The 24,957-nt window shown below is 47.5% G+C and overlaps 1 protein-coding gene across 2 annotated transcripts in view; it reads left to right on the plus strand.

Annotated features, from left to right (window-relative positions):
* Window positions 1-24,957, plus strand: part of PCDH1 (protocadherin 1) — a 137,976-nt gene that overhangs the window by 53,841 nt on the left and 59,178 nt on the right. For both annotated transcript variants that reach the window (XM_074960815.1, XM_074960816.1), the window contains exon 4: window positions 13,649-13,868. In XM_074960815.1, coding sequence (XP_074816916.1) covers window positions 13,649-13,868 — 220 coding nt within the window. The remainder of the gene's footprint in view (window positions 1-13,648; window positions 13,869-24,957) is intronic.

The following is a 24,957-nucleotide window of genomic DNA, read 5'->3' on the forward strand; positions in this document are numbered from 1 at the left end:
GGGCAGTTCACACTTTCCTGAACTGTTGTTCCAGGCTGCCTCTCTTCACCAGTTGGGGAAGAAACCAATACCCACACCTAGGCCAGAGGTACCTGACCAGCAGTTGGCATGATCCCTTCCTCTCTGCTTCTCAGAACCAAGGAGACTCTGGAGATTTCACCAGCTGAAGGTGTGAAGAACCTCACCCCAGCCACACGCTTGAGCCAAACCCAGCCTCAGCACACAACTCACAGGATCCATTAGCTCCATGAGGGGAGACAGCTACACAGCCCAGGGCTCTGGTGACTTTGAGTAGGGGCTGTCAGGTCAGAGATCATGTCACTCAGTGTGGGGTAAGTACCCTGTGAAGTGAGATTGTGTCGTTCAGTGGGGTAGGGCCAGGTGTTTCTGAGGTGAGAAATGGTGTCAGTCCTGAGGGCTGTGAAAAGAGATGGTGTCAGTTTGCGGGAGATCCCTGAGGGGAGAGTTGGTATCAGTGGAAAGGAATCTGAGGTGTGAGATTGTGTCAGCTGGGGAATTAGCAATTGGGCAAGCATGGTGACCCTTGTTGGTGGCGCCCTACTAGGGAGGGCTCTGGCTGAGAGATGGCATCAGTTGTGGAGGGGGCAGCTCTGAGCGGAGTGGTAATGTCAGTCAAGGGGGTTCTGAGCTAAGATATGGAGCCAACTTGGGGAGACACCTGAGGTGAGGAGGTGTTGTGAGTTTGTGTTAAGGCTGTGAGGTGAGAGATTGTGTCAGTCAGGGATCAGGTATACTAGGGACTCTTCTTCACTGTGCTCTGCCAGGGAGGGCTCTGATGTGAAGGATTGCACAGTGGGCACATCATGTCAGTTATTCATTGGTGCCAGAAGGAGGGCTCTGAGTTGAGAGATAGTGTGTCATTTGGGAATTGTTCTGAGGTGAGAGTTGGTATCAATGGGGGGTTGTTTTGAGGTGAGAGTTGGTGACAATCGAAGGGTTGTTCTGAGGTGAAAGCTGGTATAAATCAGGGTGCGCTCTCAGGTGAGAGTTGCTATTGATCAGAGGGGTGTGCTGAGGTGAGAGTTGGTATCATTAGGATGATTGCTCTGAGCTGAAATTTAGGGTGTGTCTACACCAGTAGTTCTCAACCAGGGGTCTGGGGCCTGCTGGGGGGCCGTGAGCAGGTTTCAGGGGGTCCGCCAAGCAGGGCCAGCATTAGACTCACTTGGGCCCAAGGCAGAAAGCCAAAGCCGCACCGCATGGGGCTGAAGCCGGGGCCCTGAGCCCCAACAGCTTGGGCTGAAGCCAAAGCCTGAGCAGTGTAGCTTTGCAGGGCCCCTGTGGCATGGGGCCCCAGGCAATTGCCCTGCTTGCTACTCCCTAACATCAGCGCTAGCTTTTATACGCAGAAACCAGTTATTGTGGCACAGGTGGGCCTTGGAGATTTTATAGCATGTTGGGTGGGCCTCAGAAAGAAAAAGGTTGAGAACCCTTAGGCTACACTACAGCATAATCATCTGGACCCATGGCAAAGAAGCCCTTGAGAAATACCACCATGATTTCAACAATTTCCATCCCACCGTCAACCTCAGCCTGGACTGGTCCACACAAGAGATCCACTTCCTGGACACTACAGTGTTAATAAGCGATGGTCACATAAACACCACTCTATACCGGAAACCTACTGACCGCTATACTTACTTACATGCCTCCAGCTTTCATCAAGGCCACACCACACGATCCACTGTCTACAGCCAAGCTCTAAGATACAACCACATTTGCTCCAACCCCTCAGACAGAGACAAACACCTACAAGATCTCTATCAAGCATTCTTACAACTACAATACCCACCTGCTGAAGTGAAGAAACAGACTGACAGAGCCAGAAGAGTACCCAGAAGTCACCTACTACAGGACAGGCCCAACAAAGAAAGTAACAGAATGCCACTAGCCGTCACCTTCAGCCCCCAACTAAAACCTCTCCAGCGCATCATCAGGGATCTACAACCTATCCTGAAGGACGATCCCTCACTCTCACAGATCTTGGGAGACAGGCCAGTCTTTGCTTACAGACAGCCCTCCAACCTGAAACAAATACTCACCAGCAACCACACACCACACAACAAAAACACTAACCCAGGAACCTATCCTTGCAACAAAGCCCGTTGCCAACTCTGTCCGCATATCTGTTCAGGGGACACCATCATAGGACCTAGTTACATCAGCCACACTATCAGAGGCTCGTTCACCTGCACATCTACCAATGTGATATATGCCATCATGTGCCAGCAATGCCCCTCTGCCATGTACATTGATCAAACTGGACAGTCTCTACGTAAAAGAATAAATGGACACAAATCAGACGTCAAGAATTATAACATTAAAAAACCAGTCGGAGAACACTTCAATCTCTTTGGTCACTCGATTACAGACCTAAAAGTGGCAATACTACAACAAAAAACCTTCAGAAACAGACTCCAACGAGAGACTGCTGAATTGGAATTAATTTGCAAACTGGACACCATTAACTTAGGTTTGAATAAAGACTGGGAGTGGAGGGGTTATTACACTAAGTAAAACTATTTCCCCATGCTTATTTCCCCCCCTACTGTTACCCATACCTTCTTGTCAGCTGTTGGAAATGGGCCATCCTGATTATCAGTGCAAGAGGTTTTTTTTTCCCCCCTCTCCTGCTGGTAATAGCTCACCTTAACTGCTCACTCTCGTTATAGTGAGTATGGCAACACCCATTTTTTCATGCTCTCTGTGTACATATATATCTTCCTACTGTATTTTCCACTGCATGCATCCAATGAAGTGGGTTTTAGCCCACGAAAGCTGATGCTGAAATAAATTTGTTAGTCTCTAAGGTGCCACAAGTACTCGTCGTTCTTACTGCAGCATAAGTTGACATAAGTCAGGTAGCTCAGGGGTGAGACTGAGCCACTCCCTGAGTGACATAACTTATATTGACTTAAGCGCCAGTGTGCAGATTCTCCTGCTGACATAGCGACTACCTCTTGCAAGGCTGGAGTAGTTCAGTTGACGGGAGAGCTCTCTCCTGTCGTCTTAGAGCGGCTACACTAGAGAGCTTACAGTTGCATTGGTGCAGCTGTGTCGCTGTAAGCTCTCTAGTGTAGTCATAGCCTTAGTGTCAGTCGGGGGTTGCTCTGAGGTAAGAACTGGTGTCAATCAGAGGGTTGTTCTGAGGTGAGAGTTGAGATCAATTGTTGGCTGGCAGTGAGGTCAGAGTTGGTGTAAATTGGGGGGCTGCTGTAAGGTGAGACTTGGTATCAATTAGGTGAGGTTGCTCTCAGGTGAGAGTTATCAGTGTTCCTTCTAATTTTTTACGTCCATGTGCGGAATGAATTTTGTTATGTGTACCAATATGGAGGTGATGTGTGAAACATCACCTTCATATTGGTGCACATAACAAAATTCATGTGATGGGGGTGGGGCCGATAGGTTCGAAGTGTGGGAGGGGGCTCAGGTCTGGGGCAGAGGGTTGGGGTGTGTGTGGGTGAGGGCTCTGGCTGGGGGCTCTGGGATGTGGCTAGGGATGAGGGGTTCAGGAGAGGACTCAGGACTGGGGTAGAGGGTTGGGTGCAGGGGGTGAGGGCTCTGGCTAGGGGTGAAGGCTCTGAGGTGGGGCAGATGAGGGGTGTGGTGGGGTGCTGGCTGTGGGGTGGGGCCAGGGAGGAGGGGTTTGGGGTGCAGGCTGCCCCGGGACTGTGGTGGGGAAAGAGGACTCACCCCAGCCCTTGCCGCAGCAGCTCGGGGCCGGGGGAGAGGTGCCTCTCCCTGGCTGTGGCAGCTCCGGTGGGGCTGGGCTGGGCTGAGGGAAGGGCTCCTCTCCCCAGCAACTCGGGTGGGCCTGGGCCGAGGGAGGGGCTCCTCTCCCCCGGTCACGGCAAGTCCGGGTCAGGTCCATGTTGGGGCCGTCAGGGAGGTATTAATGGGAGGTTCCTCCGACGTGGGAGTTAGTGTCAATGGGCAGGGGTTGCTCTGAGGTGAGAGTTGGTATCAGTTGAGAGGTTGCTCTGAGATAAGAGGTGGTATAAGAACATAAGAATTGCCATACTGGGTCAGATCAATGGTCCATCTAGTCCAATATTCTGTCTTCTGACAGTGGCCAGTGCCAGATGCTTCAAAGGCGATGAACTGAACAGGGCAATTATCAAGTGATCCATCCCATCAACCATTCCCAGCATCTGGCAGTCAGATGCTTGGGGACACAGAGCATGGGATTGCACCCCAGACCATCTTCGCTAATAGCCATTGATAGGCTTATCCTCCATGAACTTATCTAATTCGTTTGTGAACCCAGTTGTAGTTTTGGCCTTCACAACATCTCCCGGCAATCAGTTCCACAGGTTGACTGTGCCTTGTGTGAAGAAATTCTTCCTTTTTTTTGTTTTAAACCTGCTACCTATTAATTTCATTGCGTGACCTCTGGTTCTTCTGTTACACGAAGGGGTAAAATAATGGTTTCTTATTCACTCTCTCCCCACCACTCATGATTTTATAGACCTCTGTCATATCCCCCCTTAGTCGTCTCTTTTCCAAGCTGAACAGTCCCAGTCTTTTCAATCTCTCCTCATATGGCAGCCGTTCCAAATCCTTAATAATTTTTGTTGCCCTTCTCTGCACCTTTCCCATTTCTATTCTATCTTTTTTGAGATGAGGCAACCAGAACTGCATTCAGTATTCAAGGTGTGGGCATGCCATGGATTGATATTGCGGCATTATTTTTACTGCCCTATTATCTGTCCCTTTCCTAATAGTTCTTAACATTCTGTTAGGTATTTTTTGTCTGCCACCGAACACTCAGCAGATGTTTTCAGAGAACTATACACAATGACTTCAAGGTCTCATTCTTGAGTGGTAACAGCTAGTTTAATGCCCCCATCATTTTGTATGTATAGTATGTTTTCCAATGTGCATTACTTTGCATTTGTCAACATTGAATTTTTTCTGCCATTTTGTCACCCAGTTTTGTGAGATTCCCTTTGTGACAATTTGAAGTCTGCTTTGCACCTAACTATCTTGAATAATTTTGTATCATTTGCAAGGTTTCCCACTTCACTGTTTACCACTTTCTCCAGATCATTTATGAAGATGTTGAACAGCACTGGTCTCACTACAGATTCCTGGGGTCACCACTATTTACCTTTTTCCATTCTAAAAACTGACCACTTATTCCTGCCTTTTGTTTCCTGTCTTTTAGGTTCATAACAGGACCTTCCCTCTTATCCCATGACCCCTTACTTTGCTTAAGAGCCTCTGGGGAGGGACTTTGTCAAAGGTTTTCTGAAAGTCCAAGTACACTATATCCACTGGTCCACATGCTTGTTGCCATCTCAAAGAATTCTAATAGATCGATGAGTCATGATTTCCCTTTACAAAAGCTGTGTTGGCTCTTCCCCGACTAATTGTGTTTATCTATGTCTCTGATAATTCTGTTCTTTACTATAGTTTCAAAGAATTTGACTGCTACTGAAGTTAGGCTTACCAGCCTGTAATTGCCAGGATTGCCTCTGGAACTTTTCTAAAAAATTGGTGTCACATTAGCTATCCTCTAGACATCTGGTACAGAAGCTGTGATTTAAGTGTAATTTACCTACCACAGTTAGTAGTTCTGCAGTGTCATATTTGAGTTTCTTCAGAACTCTTGGGTGATACCATCTGGTCCTGGTAAGTGCTTCTTGAGCACCTCGGTCATCAAATTGCCCCACTAATGGTTTGGCAGACTTCCAGCTTCTGATGCACTAAAAATGTTTTTGCTGGTTTTTTTGAGTCTTTTGCTAGTTGCTTGTCAAATTCTTTTTTGGCCTGCCTAATTTTACACTTGACTTGCCAGAGTTTATGCTCTTTTCTATTTTCCGCAGTAGGATTTGACTTCCAATTTTAAAGGATGCCCTTTTGCCTCTAATTGCCTCTTTTACTCTGTTGTTAAGCGACGGTGGCATTTTTTGATCCTCTTACTATGTTTTTTATAAGAACATAAGAATGGCCCTACTGGGTCAGACCAAAGGTCCATCTAGCCCAGTATCCTGTCTTCTGACAGTTGCCAGTGCCAGGTGCCCCAGAGGGAATGAACAGAACAAGTAATCATCAAGTGTTGCTCATTCCCTGCTTCTGGCAAACAGAAGCTAAGGACACCATTCCTGCCCATCCTGGCTAATAGCCATTGATGGACCTAACCTCCATGAATTTATCTAGTTCTTTTTTGAACCTTGTTATGGTCTTGGCCTTCACAACATCCTCTGGGAAAGAGTTCCACAGGTTGACTGTGCGTTGTGTGAAGAAATACTTCCTTTTATTTGTTTAAAACCTGCTGCCTATTAATTTCATTTGGTGACAACTAGTTCTTGTGTTATGAGAAGTAGTAAACAACACTTCCTTATCTACTTTCTCTACACCAGTCATGGTTTTATAGACCTCAATCATATCTCTCTTTAGCCGTCTCTTTTCCAAGCTGAAAAGTCCCAGTCTTATTAATCTCTCCTCATACGGAAGACATTCCATACCCCTAATAATTTCTCTTGCCCTTTTCTGAACCTTTTCTAATTCCAATATATCTTTTTTGAGATGGGGCGACCACATCTGTACACAGTATTCAAGATGTGGGAGTACCATGGATTTATATAGAGGCAACATGATATTTTCTGTCCTATTATCTATCCCTTTCTTAATTATTCCCAGCATTCTGTTCTTTTTTTGACAGCCACTGCACATTGAGTGGATGTTTTCAGGGAACTATCCACAATGACTCCAAGATCTCTTTCTTGAGTAGTAACAGCTAATTTAGACCCATCATTATGTGGGGTATACATTTAATATGAGCCTCTATTATGGCCTCTTAAAAAAGTTTCCATACAGCTTGTAGGCATTTCACTGTTGTTCCTTTTAATTCCCATTTAAGAGGGGTGGGTTGGCTTTGTGGTGGGAGTTAGTTTCGGGGAGGAGGGGGAATTGTGCTGAGGTGAGACTTGGTGTCAATCAGAGGCAGTGGTTCTGAGGTGAGAGTTAGGCCATGTCTACACTACCAATTTGTGTCGACAAAAGTGATGACACACCCAAAAATCAACATAATAAAAACCACAATTTCATGTTCACACTTTCTCCCTCTGTCGGCAGATTGCATCCACAATGGGGGGACCATCATCAACAGTGTGAGCAATGCACTGTGGGTACCTATCCCACAATCCTTCTGTCGCTAGATGTTGTGGGACGATGGAGCAGATCACGGCACATGTTGGGACAGTGCTGCATGTGATGCCCCATCAATGTCCCGTGATGCATTGCTTTCTGTCCCAGCACTCCATGGGCTTCTGGCTTTCTTTCGCAGCATTTTTCAACAGCTCTTCTTTGCTCTGCACCCCAGCACCTTTGTGAGAAGGGATGGATCCTGCACTACTCTCCTATGTCTGTTAACTGTCATGAAGACTGTGACAGGTTCAGTCACAGAGAACCCCTTGGGACTGTCACCTGGCATGTTGGAATTATCTCTGAGCCTGTTTTCCACTGCCAGCTTGGGACACCAGAACCCTGCCTTGTTGAGCCAGACACACTAGTCTGCTGCAACAGAGACCCAGGTCTGGTCCACGCCCCCAAAGCTGCAGACTTTAATCAAAAACTGCTCAGTAAGTCACTTATCTCCAGCACCCAGACACCCAGTTCCCAATGGGATCCAAACCCCAAATAAATCTGTTTTACTCTGTATAAAACGTATACAGGGTAAACTCATAAATTGTCTGCCCTCTATAAGACTGATAGATATGCTCAGCTGTTTGCTCCCCCAGGTATTAATCACTTACTCTGGGTTAATTAATAGACAAAAGTGATTTTATTAAGTATAAAAAGTAGGATATAAGTGGTTTTAAGTAACAGATAGAACAAAGTAAGTTACCAAGCAAAATAAAACAAAACATGCAAGTCTAAGCCTAATACATTTAAGAAACTGAATACAGGTAAATCTCACCCTCAGAGATGTTCCAATAAGCTTCTTTCACAGACTAGACTCCTTAGTCTGGGCCCAATCCTTTCCCCTGCTACAGTTCTTGTTAGTTCCAGCTCAGGTGGTAACTAGGGGATTTCTCATGACTGACAGCCCCCTTTGTTCTGTTCCACCCCCTTTTATATCTTTGGCACAAGGCGGGAATCCTTTTAATCTCTCTGGGTTCCCACCCTTCCTTCTAAATGGAAAAGCACCAGGTTTAAGATGGATTCCAGCATCATGTGACATGTTCACATGCCCTGTGAGACTTCATTACTCACTGGCTGGCACCAACGGACACAGGAAGGCTTACAAATAAACAGAGCCATTTACATCCAATTGTCCTAATTAATGGGACCCATCAAGATTCCAAGCCACCATTAATGGTCCACACTTTGCATAGTTACAATAGGACTTCAGACTAATACTTCATATTTCTAGCTTCAGATACAAGAATGATACATTTCAGAGTAGCAGCCGTGTTAGTCTGTATCCGCAAAAAGAACAGGGGCCTAGACAAATTGGAGGATTGGGCCAAAAGAAATCTGATGAGGTTCAACAAGGACAAGTGCAGAGTCCTGCACTTAGGACGGAAGAATCCAATGCACCGCTACAGACTAGGGACCGAATGGCTCGGCAGCAGTTCTGCAGAAAAGGACCTAGGGGTTACAGTGGACGAGAAGCTGGATATGAGTAAACAGTGTGCCCTTGTTGCCAAGAAGGCCAGTGGCATTTTGGGGTGTATAAGTAGGGGCATTGCCAGCAGACCGAGGGACGTGATCGTTCCCCTCTATTCGACATTGGTGAGGCCTCATCTGGAGTACTGTGTCCAGTTTTGGGCCCCACACTACAAGAACATTGTGGAAAAATTGGAAAGAGTCCAGCGGAGGGCAACAAAAATGATTAGGGGACTGGAACACATGACTTATGAGGAGAGGCTGAGGGAACTGGGGATGTTTAGTCTTCAGAAGAGAAGAATGAGAACTACCTGAAAGGGGGTTCCAAAGAGGATGGCTCTAGACTGTTCTCAGTGGTAGCAGATGACAGAACAAGGAGTAATGGTCTCAAGTTGCAGTGGGGGAGATTTAGGTTGGATATTAGGAAAAACTTTTTCACTAGGAAGGTGGTGAAACACTGGAATGCGTTACCTAGGGAGGTGGTGGAATTTCCTTCATTAGAGGTTTTTCAGGTCAGGCTTGACAAAGCCCTGGCTGGGATGATTTAGTCGGGGATCGGTCCTGCTTTGAGCAGGGGGTTGGACTAGATGACCTCCTGAGGTCCCTTCCAACCCTGATATTCTATGATTCTATAAGGGGTTGGAATGGGGGCGGGACAGGGGTGGGAAGAAGCGGGGCAGGTGTGGGGCCTCATGGAAGGGGTGGAGGGGGGGGTGTCAGTGATGTGGCCCTCGGGTCAATGCACTAGTCCTCATGTGGCCCTCGTGGTCATTTGAGTTTGAAACCCCTGGACTAGACGATCATAATGGTCCCTTCTGACCTTAAAGTCTATGGGGGGGGGGGAGGGATAGCTCAGTGGTTTGAACATTGGCCTGCTAAACCCAGGGTTGTGAGTTCAGTCCTTGAGGGGGCCATTTAGGGATCTGGGACAATTATGGGGGATTGGTCCTGCTTTGAGCAGGGGGTTAGACTAGATGACCTCCTGAGGTCCCTTCCAACCCTGATATTCTATGAGTCTAGTTGAAAGCAGCTATCAAATTGCCCCTCATTCTTCTCTTCTGCAGACTAAATAATCCCAGTTCCCTCAGGCTCTCCTCATAAGTCATGTGCTCCAGCTCCCTAATCATTTTTGTTACCCTCCACTGGACTCTTTCCAATTTTTCCACATCCTTCTTGGAGTGTGGGGCCCAAAACTGGACACAGTACTCCAGATGAGGCCTCACCAATGCCAAATAGAGGGGAATGATCACGTCCAATCCTCTAATTTGTCTAGGTCCCTCTGTATCCTATCCCTACCCTCCAGTGTAGCTACCACTTCTCCCAGTTTAGTGTCATCTGCAAACTTGCTGAGGGTGCAAACCAGGCCATCCTCCAGATCATTAATGAAGATATTGAACAAAACCGGCCCCAGGACCGACCCCTGGGGCATTCCGCTTGATACCGGCTGCCAACTAGACATGGAGCCATTGATCACTACCCGTTGAGCCCAATGATCTAGCCAGCTTTCTATCCATCTTATGGTCCATTCATCCAGCCTATACTTCTTTAACTTGCTGGCAAGAATACTATGGGAGACCATATCAAAAGCTTTACTAAAGTCAAGGAATAACACGTCCACTGCTTTCCCCTCATTCACAGAGCCAGTTATCTTATCATAGAAGGCAATTAGATCAGTCAGGCATGACTTGCCCTTGGTGAATCCATGCTGACTGTTCCTGATCACTTTCCTCTCCTCTAAGTGCTTCAGGATTGATTCCTTGAGGACCTGCTCCGTGATTTTTCCAGGGACTGAGGTGAGGCTGACTGGCCTGTAGTTCTCAGGATCCTCCTTCTTCCCTTTTTTAAAGATGGACCCGACATTAGCCTTTTTCTAGTCGTCCGGGTCTTCCCCCGATCGCCATGTGTTTTCAAAGATAATGGCCAATGGCTCTGCAATCACATCCACCAACTCCTTTAGCACTCTCGGATGCAGCGCATCCAGCCCCATGGACTTGTGCTCATCCAGCTTTTCTAAATAGCCCCGAACCACTTCTTTCTCCACAGAGGACTGGTCACCTCCCCCCCATACTGTGCTGCCCAGTGCAGAAATCTGGGAGCTGACCTTGTTCGTGAAGACAGAGGCAAAAACATTGAGTACATTAGCTTCTTCCACATCCTCTGTCACTTGGTTGCCTCCCCCATTCAGTAAGGGGCCCACACTTTCCCTGACCTTCTTCTTGTTGCTAACATACCTGAAGAAATCATTCTTGTTACTCTTAAGATCTCTTGCTAGCTCCAACTCCAAGTGTGATTTGGCCTTCCTGCATGCCTGAGCAATATTTTTATACTTCTTATAACACCTGTCACCTAAGCACTACTGAGTGTGTTGTGCTTAGGTGACAGGTGTTATCAATCGGGAGGAGCACTCTGAAGTAAGAATTGGTATTGGTGGCTGGGGTTACACTGAGATCAGAGTTGGTATCAATGGGGACGAGGTTATGCTGAAGTGAGAGTTGGTGACAATCGGGGGGTTGCTCTGAGGTAAGAGTTGGTATAAATTGTGGGGGGTTGCTCTGAATTGTGAATTGGTATCATTCAGGAGGTTGCTCTGTGGTAAGAGCTGATATTGATTGGGGGCTGTGCTGAGGGGAAAGTTGGCATCGATCAAGTTGGTTGTATTGATGTGAGAGGTGGTATCAATTGGGGCAGGGGGGTGCTCTGCTGTGAGATTTTTTGTATCCGTGGGGGGTTGTGCTGAGGTGATAGTTTTAATGATCCGGGGATTGCTCTGAGCTGAGAGCTGATGTCAGTTGGGGTTAATCTGAGGTGAGAGTTGGTACCAACTGGGGTTGTGTGTTACTCTGCTGTGATAGATGATGTCAGCTGGGTGTGTGTTCTCTGAGGTGATAGTTGGTATCAATTATAGGGGTTGCTCAGTGTTCAGAGTTCCTGTCAATCAGGGGGGAGAACTGGTATCAGTCAAGGGGGTTGCAATGAGGCGAGAATTTGAATCATTTTGGGGTTGTGCTGGGATGAGAGTTAATATCAATTGGAGGGTTGCTCTGAAATAAAAGTTCGAGTCAATCAGGGGCCTGCTGTAAGGTGAGAGGTGGTGTAAATCAGAAGGGTTGCTCTGAGGTCAGAGTTAGTATCAAGTGGGGGGGCGGCAGTTCTCTTAAGATGAGAATTAGTGTGAAATGTGGGGTTGCACTGAGAGGGGGTGGCATAAATGAGGGAGGTTTCTCTGAGTTGAGAGTTGGTATTAATCGGGGAGTTGCGCCAAGGTCAGAGTTGGTATAAATCCTGGGGATTTCTCTCATGTGACTGTTGCTGTCAATCAGGGGGTAGTGCTCAGGTTAGAGTTGGTATCAATTGGGATGGAGAGGAATTGCACTGATGTGATAGTTTGAATCAATCAAGGTGATTGTGCTGAGGTGAGAGGTGGTATCAGTCGGTGCCCTCTGATGTGAATATTGGTATAAATTGGGGGGTTACTCTGAGGTGTGAGTTGGTGTCAGCTGGGGGTTGCACTGAGGTGAGAGTTGGAATCAATCAAGGGGATTGTGCTGAGGTGAGAAGTGGTGTCAATCCGTGGTGCCCTCTGATTTGAATGTTGGTATCAGGGGAGGATTGCACTGAGGTGAGGGTTGGTATCAATCGCAAGGTTGCTCTGAGGAGAGAGTTGGTAGCAGTCAGGAAGGGTTGCTCTAAGGTAAGAGATGGTATCAATAGTAAGGTTTGCACTGAAGTAAGAGTTGGTATCACTTGGGGGACTCTGAGGTGAGTGTTGGTGTCAGTGGGGGTTGAGGTGAGAGATCAGTAAATATTTCCAACAGCTGGAATTGGGACACTGGGGAGGGCTCTGAGTTACTATAAAGAATTCTTTCCCAGGTGTCTGGCTGGTGGGTTGCATCCACATGCTCAGAGTCTAACTGATCCCCATATTTGAGGTCAGGAAGGAGTGTTTGCCTAGGTCAGATTGGCAGAGACCCTGGGGTTTTTTTGCCTTCCTTTGTATCATAGGGCACTCTTAATTTGCTGGTTTGAAGTAGAGTAAATGATGGATTCTCTGTCACTTGAAGTCTTTAAATCAAGATTTGAGGACTTCCAGCATTCATCCAGAGATTATGGTCCTATCACAGGAGTGGGTGAGTGAGTTTCTGTGGCCTCTGAAGTGAAGGAGGTCAGACTATATGATCATGATGGTCCTTTCTGGCCTTAAAGTCTATGAGTCTATGTCAATCAGGGTCTCTGAGATGAGAGATGGTTTTAGTTGAGGGAAGACCCCTGAGGTTAGAGGTGGTGTCAGGTGTGAATGGGACTTTGAGGTGTGAGATTGTGTCAGCTGGGTAGTCAAAGATCAGGTAGTTCTGGCACGCTGTTCTGTGGAACTCTGCTGGGGTTCCTCTGAGTTGGAGATTGTGTCTGTTGTGGAAGGAGTTGGCTCTGAGATAAGAGTTGGTGTAATGTAATTCCTGTGGGGGACTGTGAGATGAGAGATGATGTTAGCTGGGGGACTGCTAGTCAGGGAGGGTTCTGAGGTAAGAGATTATGTCAATTGGGGGTTCTCTGAGGTGATATGGTAGTAAGGGAGATGAGGGGGTGATTCCATGGAGCTCTGAAATAGGAGATGATGTCTGTTGGGTGGTGGGGTGTTTCTGAGATGGTGTAAATTGGAGGGTGGACTCTGAGGTGAGAGATGATGTCTGTTGGGGGGCAGATTTCTTTGGTGAAAACCGGAAAGACCCCTGAGGTGAGTGATGGTGTCAGTCAAGGGGAGACACCTGAGATGAGGGGAGGTGACACTTTTTGTCAGGAGGGGAGTGGGGATACTCTGAGGTTGGAGATGTTGTCCATTGGGGGGCTCATGAAATGAGAGATTTTTTCAGTTGGCAGGGCTTAGGGTCAAGAGAAAGCTGTGGTTCTTTGTCCTCAGTGCTCTGCTGGGGAGGTCAGGTTTCATAACCAGTCCTGATCACTCCCTGTGGGTGGCTGGTATCACCTCTTATCTCTTTTCTTTTCTTCTTTGCAGTTACCTCATCGCCGAGTGACATTCTCTGCAGCTAATCAGGCACAGGACTTGCAGGACCCCTCTCAACATAGTTACTATGACAGCGGGCTAGAAGAGTCAGAGACGCCCAGCAGCAAGTCATCATCAGGGCCCCGGATTGGGCCACTAGCTCTTCCTGAGGATCATTATGAGCGCACCACGCCCGATGGTAGTATTGGGGAGATGGAGCACCCTGAGAACGGTAAGAGAGCCTGCTGCATGCATGTCAGCCTCCTTCCTGCAGATTGTCTTGGTGCAGGCACTTTAAAGACTTGCAAATCTGCATCCCATGGAGGAGGGATAGGTGGGGGGGTTAGTAGCCATGTTGGGACAGCCTTGGACAGCGTGAGGCAGGGAGGCCAGAGAAAGTCACAGTTCTGAAGGCAAGAGACCACCAAGGATGAGAAGGGGCTCAGAAAGGTGGTCACTGGAGAGGAAGAAAGGAGAAAACAGGACATTAGAGGTAGGAGTAAAGGAGTTAAAGGGATGCCTGGGGCTGATATGGCACAGGAAGGAGGGGAACCAGAAGGCTCTGATTTGAGTTGTCAGCAGAACATCATGGAGGATAGTTGAAGGGGAGATCTTGGGGGTTAGACTAGATGACCTCCTGAGGTCCCTTCCAACCCTGATATTCTATGATTCTGTGATACAGTTTGTGACTGAGCCCATGGGCAAATCACAACTCTTTGTGTCTTGGAACAAAGGCCAGGGGAGTGTCTAGACTAGCATGTACAGTTATATGTTATATGTTAAAACTGGATTCCAGACTCTTGTTTAAACAGACTCAGAGGAGCAGTTGGGGTAGAAACAAGATGGAGTGGAGAGGGCCTATGGGATTCCTTGGTGTAGAGGTGGATATTGAAGCCATGGGAGCCTTCGTAGTGGCAGAGAGGGAGAATACAAAAGGACCAACCTTGGGATAACAACAGACATTGGAAGAAGAGGGGGCAGGTTCAGCATGATTGTGGCAAACCCAAAGGCATCAGGGCTTTCCATTGAGTTTGTTCGCCATAACAGCCTAACTCTTTTTTTATGGTCCCATCAAAAATGTTTCTTCGCTCCCACCGCAGATCATCTGCCTCTTCTCCATCTCAGGCATGGCGTGGGCACTGTCTTTGGCCCTCCGAGTGCCAGGGGTTGGTCTGTCTCCAACTAACCACTTCCCCAGGCTATCTTCTGTCAGGCTAAGTTGCCTCCTCCTGTCCAGGCTCTGGCCATGTGCCCAATACCTCCCTTACTCTGCCGTCTGCATTCTGACATGCAGGAGTTTTCCTCTGAAATGAGGCCTCTCATTAAGTGGGCTGCAGAGAAACCTTTGGGGAAGAGCAGGGCAGCAAAATTGTCGTTGTGAATTTTCCTAGTGCTGGGAGAGATGGAAATAAACAGGGGTTCTCTTACTTGGGACAGGGTAGATAAAGGGCGTCTGCATGAGCACATTGCTGGGCACTTGCTGTGGCCAAAGCCTGCGGGGGGAGGGGGGGGGGCTCAGGCAGCCTAGGGGGTTGGAAAGCCACTGGATCTCTCCACTGGGAGTACCCTTGGTGCGATGGGGATTGCATGGTGGCAAAGGCCTGGTGGGATGTGCCTCAAATCCCTCCTTATCAGTTTCTGGGACAGGGGCCTGAGAGGATATGGCTGGAGTGCACTATGCTCCAGCTATTCTGGGCTGCTCAATGAACCCAGCAGGAGCAGCCAGACCAAGTTAGAGCAATCTCTAGGACTGAAGTGGCCCCTGAATCCAGGATGTGCTAAAATGGCGTAAAGCTCCCCCTCTGTCTGTGGGAATTTCATACAGACCACTTCCTCCCAAAGAGGAAAAACATTCAGCCTGGAAAAAAGGGAGAAAGGGGAGGTCTGGGGCCTGGCTGATGGGGTTCTTGGGGTCTCTTGCGTATGCTGTGTAATAACCCTCAGGTAAGAGCTGGGTGAGTGGAAGGGACTGTTGAGGGACCTGTGAGGAGGATTCTGATACGACACCGTGTCAGTTGGGTGAGCAATGACTGAGTGTCATCAATAATGACAGTGTTCTGGATAGGATGAAGGCCGTGTGAAAACAGAGGAGGGAATAGGAAAGGAGGAGAGACTGGAGCTGGACAGAGGAGGAGATGAAGGAAGGAGAGAGAGAACAAGGGACAGATGGGGACTCACAGAAGACTGAAACAAGCAGCAGAGTAGAGTTCCCACTGACAGCATATGGCATCTGCCGGGGAAGATTTTGGTGGGGAAACTGAGGCTCAGAAAGAGGAGGTGACATGGTCAGGCTGCAGTGTCAGCAACAGAATCTTGGCCCTGTGCTTTAGCCACACAGTCCTTCCTCTGGCTAGTGAGACCTGCAGCTGCCTTTAGCCTCTGGGATTCTGACTATTCTGGACTCTTTTCCCCTTCTTGATGATTAATCCTGTTCAGGTCAGTTTCAGCTCCAGCAAAGCTGTCAGCATGCTATTGGAGAGACCCCTTGACTAGCCAGCAGAGGGAGATAATTTAGACCCCACTATGTTGTTGATCTCTGAGATATTCAATTCTCAGCAGGGGAGCAGAGTGCAAGGAGTGAACTAGACCAGTGGTTTTCAGACTGCGGGTTGTGACCCAATACTGGGTCACGGAATATAAGGCACTGGGTTGCAGCCAGCTCCTAGGTTGGGGGGCCACAAGGCTCTGCACGTGCCCCTGCCCCAAGCATCAGCTCCGCATGCTGCCCCTGCCCCAAGCACCAGCTCCCATTGGTTCCCAGCCAATGGGAGCTGGGGGGTGGGGGGAGTGGTGCCTGCACGTGAGAGCCGCTTGCACACCTCCGCCTAGGAGTTGGACCTGCTGCTGGCCACTTCTGGGCCGCAGTGTGGTCCGTGGTGCCAGAAGAGGCAGGAAGCCCCCACTGCAACGCTGACTGGGAGCTGCCTGAAGTAAGCCCACTCCCCAACCCCATGCCCCAACCCCATGCCCCAATCCTGAGCCCCCCCCAACCCAAAGCCACTTACTGCACCCAAAACCCCTCATCCCCTGCCCCACCCCAGAGCCCTGACCCCCTCCTGCACCCCAATCCCCTGCCCCAGCCCTGAGCCCCCCCAAACCTGGAGCCCCCTCCTGCACCCCAAACCCCTCATCCCCAGCCCAGAGTCTCCACCCCAAGCCCAGAGCCCTGACCCCCTCCCACACCCCAACCCCCTGCCCCAGGCCAGAGCCCCCTTCCACACCCTGAACCCCTCATTCCCGACTCCATCCCTCAGCCCTCACCCCCATACCTCAACCCTCTGATCTAGCCCTGAACCCCTCCCACATCCCAAACCCCTCATCTCCAGCTCCATTGGGGCACGGGCATCAACAATTTTCTTCAACTAGGTTGCCAGAAAAAAGTTTGAAAACCACTGAGCTAGACCATAGACAGGGCAGGGGACACTCGTCCCGGGTAGTGCCCTGCACAAAGGAGGCACATCCTCTGACTGAAGTACCTGAACATGACTCCCCTGAAAGCTGAAAATATCAGTCTCTGCTCATAAACTTTTCCCCTCCCTCCTATAGTAAGGTGCCTTCACTAACATGCTCACTGCCATGGACAGCAGCCAGGTGCGCGCACACACACACATGCACACCACACATACGTGCTTGCCAACACACACATGCATGCACACACCATGTTCAGATACACAACAGGGCTGAAGAGATACAGAACTCTATTTTGTGGCCATCATCACCTGGCCTGGGTCAAGCTCCCCTCACATGTTAGTCAGGCTCCCCTGTTTCCTGCAGCTGCTGGTACACACACAAACTTGATGCAGTGCAGAAAGAGTGAGAGGCCAGGGCTCCACTGATTCTTCTGACATTAACTCTAGCCTGTCTCTATGTTCTTCAGATTGTCTAACAAAGATAATTATATCAACAGAGAATATGAGAATAGGGTCAAAAATTCTGATCCACCTAGGCGATACACTGGGTGACTGTGGAACCAGGCGAAGGGATCTGTAGCTTGAAAGGTACCTAGTTACACTGCTACCTTACTTCATGATAATTAGCTAGAGATTCCTCTGGTGAGGCTAGCATATTAGGATCTGATCCATTAGGAATTTCATAGCTCAGAGTAGTAGTGTGACCCAAATTAAGGAGTCCTATGGAGCAGATATCATCATGACTTTGAATCAACTCATTCAGTTTCTCCAGCTAGTCCTCTAAAAATGCCAACTCAACAAGGGCCATACAGGGAAATCTAGTTTTGTTTCTGAGATCTTGGAAGCATAGGCCATTCTTGCCCATAGAATGAGAAGTTAATGCTGGAGAAACACTATTATTAGATCCCACACAGCTTATCATCTGTGGCAGGTGCAGGACTGCACCCTATTGTACATTTTCTAGAGTTTTATCTAGTCTAGTAATAAATGTTCAAAATGATGGGTCTTCACCATTTTCCCCAGGAGACTGTTCAAAGCCTAAGAGATCTGATGGGTGGATGATCATCTTTTGATATCTCTTCTGCTGGAAGGCAAACTGCATGGTAGTTGTGTCTTTTCTTCTGTAAGTCATCCCTTATTTGGTTATCACAGACACTTTTGGATCCTTCCTTATTGGACACCTCCTACCGTGCAAGCTGCAGTGAAGTTCTGAGTTGCAAAGGCTGCATGAGCCTTTCCAAAAAGATTTAGTAGGCTGTTGAGGGAGAGCTCAACAGTATTTTGGCATTGACATATGCCATCTTCCCTGGTAACACAATTGGTTGGTACCTTTAGTACCTGACCAGGATATCCCCCACTTCCTATCCAGCACTCTGCAATGCTGTCATCTGGTAGAGTGTGAAATACTGAGCTGGGGACCCCTGCATTACTTACCTGTAAGGCTGCCAGCTCCCTTGCTCACTCTGAAGACATCTGTTCCCATTATATTGAAGACTTGCTCTGGTAAGGAAAGGCTGGGAATTGTTTAAGAACACTTTACTAGATGCCCCAAAAGCCACAATCCCACAATTTAGGAAGAATGCCAAATTGGTTAAAAAACTACCCGGGGATTAGTGGAGAAGAAAAGGCAGCAATAAAAAAAGGAAATATTTCAAACAAATGGAAGAAAGGGGATGTTGATAGTAACGAATATAAATCAGAAGTTAGGAATTGCAGAAAATTGATAAGGGAAGCAAATGGACACAAAGAGAAATCTATGGCTAGCAGAATTAAGGATAATAAAAAGAAGCTTATTAGGAACAAAAAGATGACCTCCTGAGGCCCCTTCCAACCCTGAGATATTCTATGATCAGTCCTTTGTGTAGAGCTTCTGTTTGTAGCAAAGTCCCTCCAGAGGTAAGAAGCAGGGTTGAAGACAAGATGGAGAAGCTGCAGCAGCTTTTTATAGTCTCTTGCCATGTGATCTTTCTTTCTTTGTCCCAAGGACAAGCTGTCCATCACATGGCCTGGAAAAACCTCAGAGTTCTGTCCATAGGCATGTCCCTGCATACCTTGCTCAGTCACAAGGCGTGTCTGCCTTCTCTCAGTGGGTCAGTTGTATAGCTGATGGGCCTTGGTGTCAGGCTAGGCAGAGCTGACACCAATTTGTCTGGGGTGTCACTCAGAAGGATTGCATAAGTTTGAAATATAGACAGTATAGAGACAATATGCATAACTTCAACTACAAAAATGATACACATATACAGATAGCATAATCATAACAAGAAAACCATAACCTTGTCTTAGACACCTTATTTGACCCCCTTTTTACAAGATTTGGTGCCACTACAGGACTTTGGTTGCAACAGCGATCTATACAGTTACAGATTCTGTCAATAACGTCACACAAGGTCTATGTGGTTGTTCAGACAACTTCCTGGGCCAACACCTGGGATTAAGTAGGGGCACTTGGCCAATCAGAGGACTGCAGGGTACTGTCACTCTGGGTCTTGTGGGTGGTAGTTCCTGCAACGCCTATTCTCCACACCGCTTCCTGGCTGTGCCTCTGCAGGGCCTTCTGCTGGTATCGTGGGAATATCAGCCACCCCAGGCTCTGCGTACCTAGGTTTTATTCCCTGCATCCTTACAAAACTGAGGCAATTGAAATGTTTAATTTCAATCTCACTCAAAATGTTTTGATTTACTGAAAATTCAGAACATTTTGGTTTTAAGTTCGATCCAAAACAAAACTTTTTTGGGGGCGGGGCGGGGGGGAAGGGGGGGGTAGAATTGCCTGTGAATTAAAAAAGCCACTATTTTCCCAGCTCTGTTTCTTAGGTTGGGCAGAGTATAGCACTGTCAATCTGGCTATGGACCTCCAGGAACACATTCCAGGTGCCAACCCCATACACCAATTGCCTGGGCCCTGAAACCAGTGCTGGCTTTCCTTAGATCCCCAAGAGCTCGTGCATGCTCTCAGAGGACAACTGAAGCTGCCAGTCTTCCAGTGTATTGCTTTCCCCTTTGGGGACTACATGAAAGTGTAAGCAAATAACACACAAACACAGCTAAGGCATTTCTAAATACATACACACTTAACTCTTAGATAGCACAAGAGATATACAGATATCCTGTACCCAAATCCCTGTCTTAGTTTCCTCACTTCAAAAGGCCTTTGGGATTTGGTCTGTGTGTTTCCAGGTGGTTCAGGATTCTTCCTCTTCTTTTTCTCCTCTTGCTGAGCCATGTCAGCTTCTGGTCCTGGTCTTCTCCCCTTTCTCTTGCTGGATGGAGGCTTTTTTTTTTTTAAATGAAGTTGTAGTCCCCTTTGCCAGATGACCTAATGAATGACCAAATGGCCCTGACCCGTTGCTTGGAAAAATGGGTTCCTCTGGGCGTTCTGCTACAGCAAGATTATTCAACTGTTGATGGTCCTTACCAACTGTCCCATTCAGGGGCAGATCCCCACGGGTCAGTTCCCCTCCCCTTCACACAAGAGGAATGATGCAAGAATACAGTAAAAATCAAACATAAGCATATAACATACAGAGAGTTTATAAAATCAAACTGGAATCCATGAGTTCACACAGATAGATTCCAAGATTGTCACAACCATACTTTTAACTCACAGGAACTCAATTGATAGAATTGTTCTATTCCCACCAGCTCAAAGGGCTCCCCAAGTGAGATAAACCCAACTTCAACACATTCATTTCCTTATATCCACTCCCAGGTAAGGTGCAACTTCAGAATAACTCTCATCACCTTAGAATGGCATGAGGATGCATACCACGGTGAATGGTTCTTAGTGGACCTGCGTGGGATGGTGTGTGGCAGTCAACATCAATTAACAGGCCTGTGTGAGTGGTGCATGTCTGTGCATCCGGTCAGGTGAGTGTTAGTGGCCCTGGTAAGGTGGTGCGTGGCTGTGTGTCATAGTGCATGGGTATTAGTGACCCTGCCCAGGGCAGCATGTGGCTATGTGTTGTGCTTTATGGGTGTTAGCAGTCCTGCTTGGGGTGGTATGTGGCTACGTGTTGTTGATATGGAATTACTGGGCCTGCCAAAAGAGGGAACACTGGACGCTGTCTCTCTCCTGACGGGAGTTGTGCTCCTGGTGGGGGGTGGGGAGCTGCAAGGAGCTGAGAGCCCAGGCTCTTAGCCCCCCCAACACTGCCCCTCTTAAGTCAGTAGAAGTGCTCCTGGTGAAGATGCACATCACCAACAGAAGGATGTGGATGTGAACTTTACAAGTGTAATTACTGCAGCGGCTATAAGTCAACCTAACATAGGTCCATATAAACTTGTAGTGTAGACATGCCCTTAGATTTCACCAACCAGTTATCAAGTGTAAACTCCTCAAGCACTTTAACAGTCTTAACATGGAGTCACAGACAGTCCAATCTGGTACTTTGGTCTATCTTGCCACCCAGGTAAGCTTTCCTTTGTGATAGATGGTCCGTTACATCAAGGATCAGAGCAATATTCAGGTTACTCTCAGTCACATACCCCAAGTTAATTGCATCTTTAGATCTCAAACCAAGATAAAGTTTGTAGCTAATCCTATAATAAACTGTCTAAAGATTTATTAAGTAGTTGCCAAAGGAAATAAGAGAGTTATTTACAAGGTTAAAGCTGGTAAACATATATACACACAAATGAGTTCCAGTCTTAAGTTTCAAAGAGTAATAGAAGCTACTATAATAAGCAAGTTCTATATGTCCTTTAGAGCTAATTTAGTCCAAGCATGGGGATCATTTGCTTATGCTAATCAGTCCTTGCCCCTGAGAGTCCAAGCAGTATAAAAGCTTTGGACAGCTTTGCTTAACTATCTTGAGTAATTTTGTATTGTCTGCAAATTTTGCCACCTCACTGTTTACTGCTTTTATGAACATGTTGAAAAGCAATGTCTCAGTACAGACACCACTATTTACCTTGCTTCATTCTGAAAACTGACCAGTTGTTCCTACCCTTTGTTTCCTGTCTTTTAACCAGTTACTGATCCATGAGAGGACCTTCCCTCTTATCCCATGACAGCTTATTTTGCTTATGAGCCTTTGGAAAGGGACCTTGTCAAAGGCCTTCTGAAAGTCCAGCTACACTGTATCCATTAGATACAGTGGTAGAATCTCCTTCCTTGGAAGTTTTTAAGGTCAGGCTTGACAAAGCCCTGGCTGGGATGATTTGATTGGGGATTGGTCCTGCTTTGAGCAGGGGGTTGGACTACATGACCTCCTGAGGTCCCTTCCAACCCTGATATTCTATGATTCTATGATTCATTAGATCACACTTGTTCATATGTTTGTTTGACCCCCCTGCAAGGAATTCTAATAGATCAGTGAGGCATGATTTCCCTATACAAAAGCTGTGTTTACTCTTCCCCAACAAATCGTTTTTATCTGTGTCAGATAATTCTGTTCTTTACTATAGTTTCAACCAATTTGCCTGCTCCTGAAGTTAGGGTTACCAGCCTTTTATTGCCAGGATTGCCTCTGGGACCTTTTTAAAAATTGGCATCACATTAGCTATCTCTCAGGGCTGACTGATTCTGCCTAAAAGTGTGGGGACCCCGAGTCCCCACCCCCTCCATGGCCTCACCCCTGCCGCTCCTCTTCCTCCTAAGGCCCCACCCCTGGCCAAGCTGGAAGCTGAAGCCAGGCCATGGAACCCAGTCCCCTCAACCTGCCTGGGGTGGGGTGAGGGCCTGAGAGAAGCCCTTAGCCCATGTCCCTGCCCCCTGAATCCCCACCCCAGGCAGATGGAGGGTCAGGGGCTCCCCCCTGCTGCCTGGGCTCTGCAGGCTGCTCTTACCCAGATGGGTTCCAGCTTCTAGCCTGACCAGGGGGTGGGGTCTCAGGGGGAAGAGAAGGGGCAAAGGGCCAGGCCCACGTCAAAAGGTAGATGGGCCAGGTCTGTCTACTTTGAAAAAGTGGGCGGGCCATGGCCCCTTGGCCCCCTCTATGCCAGTGCCCCTGCCTCCAGTCATCTGGTACAGAAGCTGATTAAAATGATTGGTTACATACCACAGTTAGTAGTTCTGTAATTTCATATTTGAGTTCCTTGAGTGGGTGAATACTGCCTGGTCCTGGTGACTTATTACTGTTTAATTTATCGATTTGTTCCAAAACCTCCTCTATTGACACCTCAATCTGGGACAGTTCCTCAGATTTGTTACCTAGATAAGAACGGCCATGCTGAGTCAGACCAAAGGTCCATCTAGCCCAGTATCCTGTCTTCCGACAGTGGCCAATGCAGGTGCTTCAGGGGGAATGAACAGAACAGGCAATCATCAAGTGATCCATCCCCTGTCACCCATTCCCAGCTTCTGACAGACAGAGGCTAGGGACACCATCCCTGCCCATCCTAGCTAATAGCCATTGATGGACCTATCCTTCATGAACTTATCTAGTTCTTTTTTTAACCGTGTTATGGTCTTGGCCTTCACAACATCTTCTACTAAAGAGTTCCACAGGTTGACTGTGCGTTGTGTGAAGAAATACTTCCTGTTGTTTGTTTTAAATCTGCTGCCTGTTAATTTCGTTGGGTGACCCCCTAGTTCTTGTGTTGTGAGAAGGAGTAAATAACACTTCCTTATTTATTTTCTCCACCCAGTCATGATTTTATAGACCTCTATCATATCCACCCTTAGTCATCTCTTTTCCAAGCTGAAAAGTCCAGTCTTATTCATCTCTCCTCATATGGAAGCTGTTCCATACCCCTTTTAATTTTTGTTTCTTTTCCAATTCCAATATATCTTTTTTGAGATGGGGCGACCAGATCTGCATGCAGTATTCAAGATGTGGGTGTACCATGAATTTATACAGAGGCAATATGATATTTTATGTTTTATTATCTATCCCTTTCCTAATGATTCCCAGCATTCTGTTAGCAATTCCTAAAAGGAATGTCTTAGGTGTGGGAACCTCCCTCACATCCTCTGCAGTGAAGACAGATGCAAGGAATTCTTTTAGCTTCACTGCAATTTTTCTGCAGAAAAGGACCTGGGGATTACAGTGGATGAGAAGCTGGATATGAGTCAGCAGTGTGCCCTTGTTGCCAAGAAGGCTAACGGCATACTGGGCTTCATTAGTAGGAGCATTTTCAGCAGATCGAGGGAAGTGATTATTTCCCTCTATTCTGCACTGGTGAGGCCACATCTGGACTATTGCATCCAGTTTTGGGCCCCCCACTACATTAAGGATGTGGACAAATTGGAGAGGCTGAGGGAACTGGGCTTGTTTAGTCTGCAGAAGAGAAAAGTGAGAGGGGTTTGATAGCAGCCTTCAACCTGAAAGGGGGTTCCAAAGAGGATGGAGTTCAGCTGTTCTCAGTGGTGGCAGATGACAGAACAAGGAACAATGGTCTCAAGTTGCAGTGGGGGAGGTCTAGGCTGGATATTAGGAAACACTATTTTACTAGGAGGGTGATGAAGCACTGGAATGGGTTACCTAGGGAGGTGGTGGAACCTCCATCCTTATAGGTTTTTAAGGCCTGGCTTGACAAAGCCCTGGCTGGCATGATTTAGTTGGTGTTGGTCCTGCTTTGAGCAGGGGGTTGGACTAGATGACCTCCTGAGGTCTCTTCCAACCCTAATCTTCTATGATTCTATGCAATGGCCTTATCTTCCTTGAGAGCTCCTTTAGCACCTCGATTGTTCAGTGGCCCCACTGATGGTTTGTCAGGCTTCCCACTTCTGATGTCCTTAAAATATATTTTGTTGTTAATTTTTAAGTCTTTGGCTAATTGCTCTTCAAATTCTTTTTTGGCCTGCCTAATTAGAATCATAGAATCATAGAATATCAGGGTTGGAAGGGACCTCAGGAGGTCATCTAGTCCAACCCCCTGCTCAAAGCAGGACCAATCCCCAATTAAATCATCCCAGCCAGGGCTTTGTCAAGCCTGACCTTAAAAACTTCTAAGGAAGGAGATTCT

The sequence above is a fragment of the Natator depressus genome, chromosome 8, assembly GCF_965152275.1.
Source record: "Natator depressus isolate rNatDep1 chromosome 8, rNatDep2.hap1, whole genome shotgun sequence".
In the NCBI taxonomy this organism is placed as follows: Eukaryota; Metazoa; Chordata; order Testudines; family Cheloniidae; genus Natator; species Natator depressus.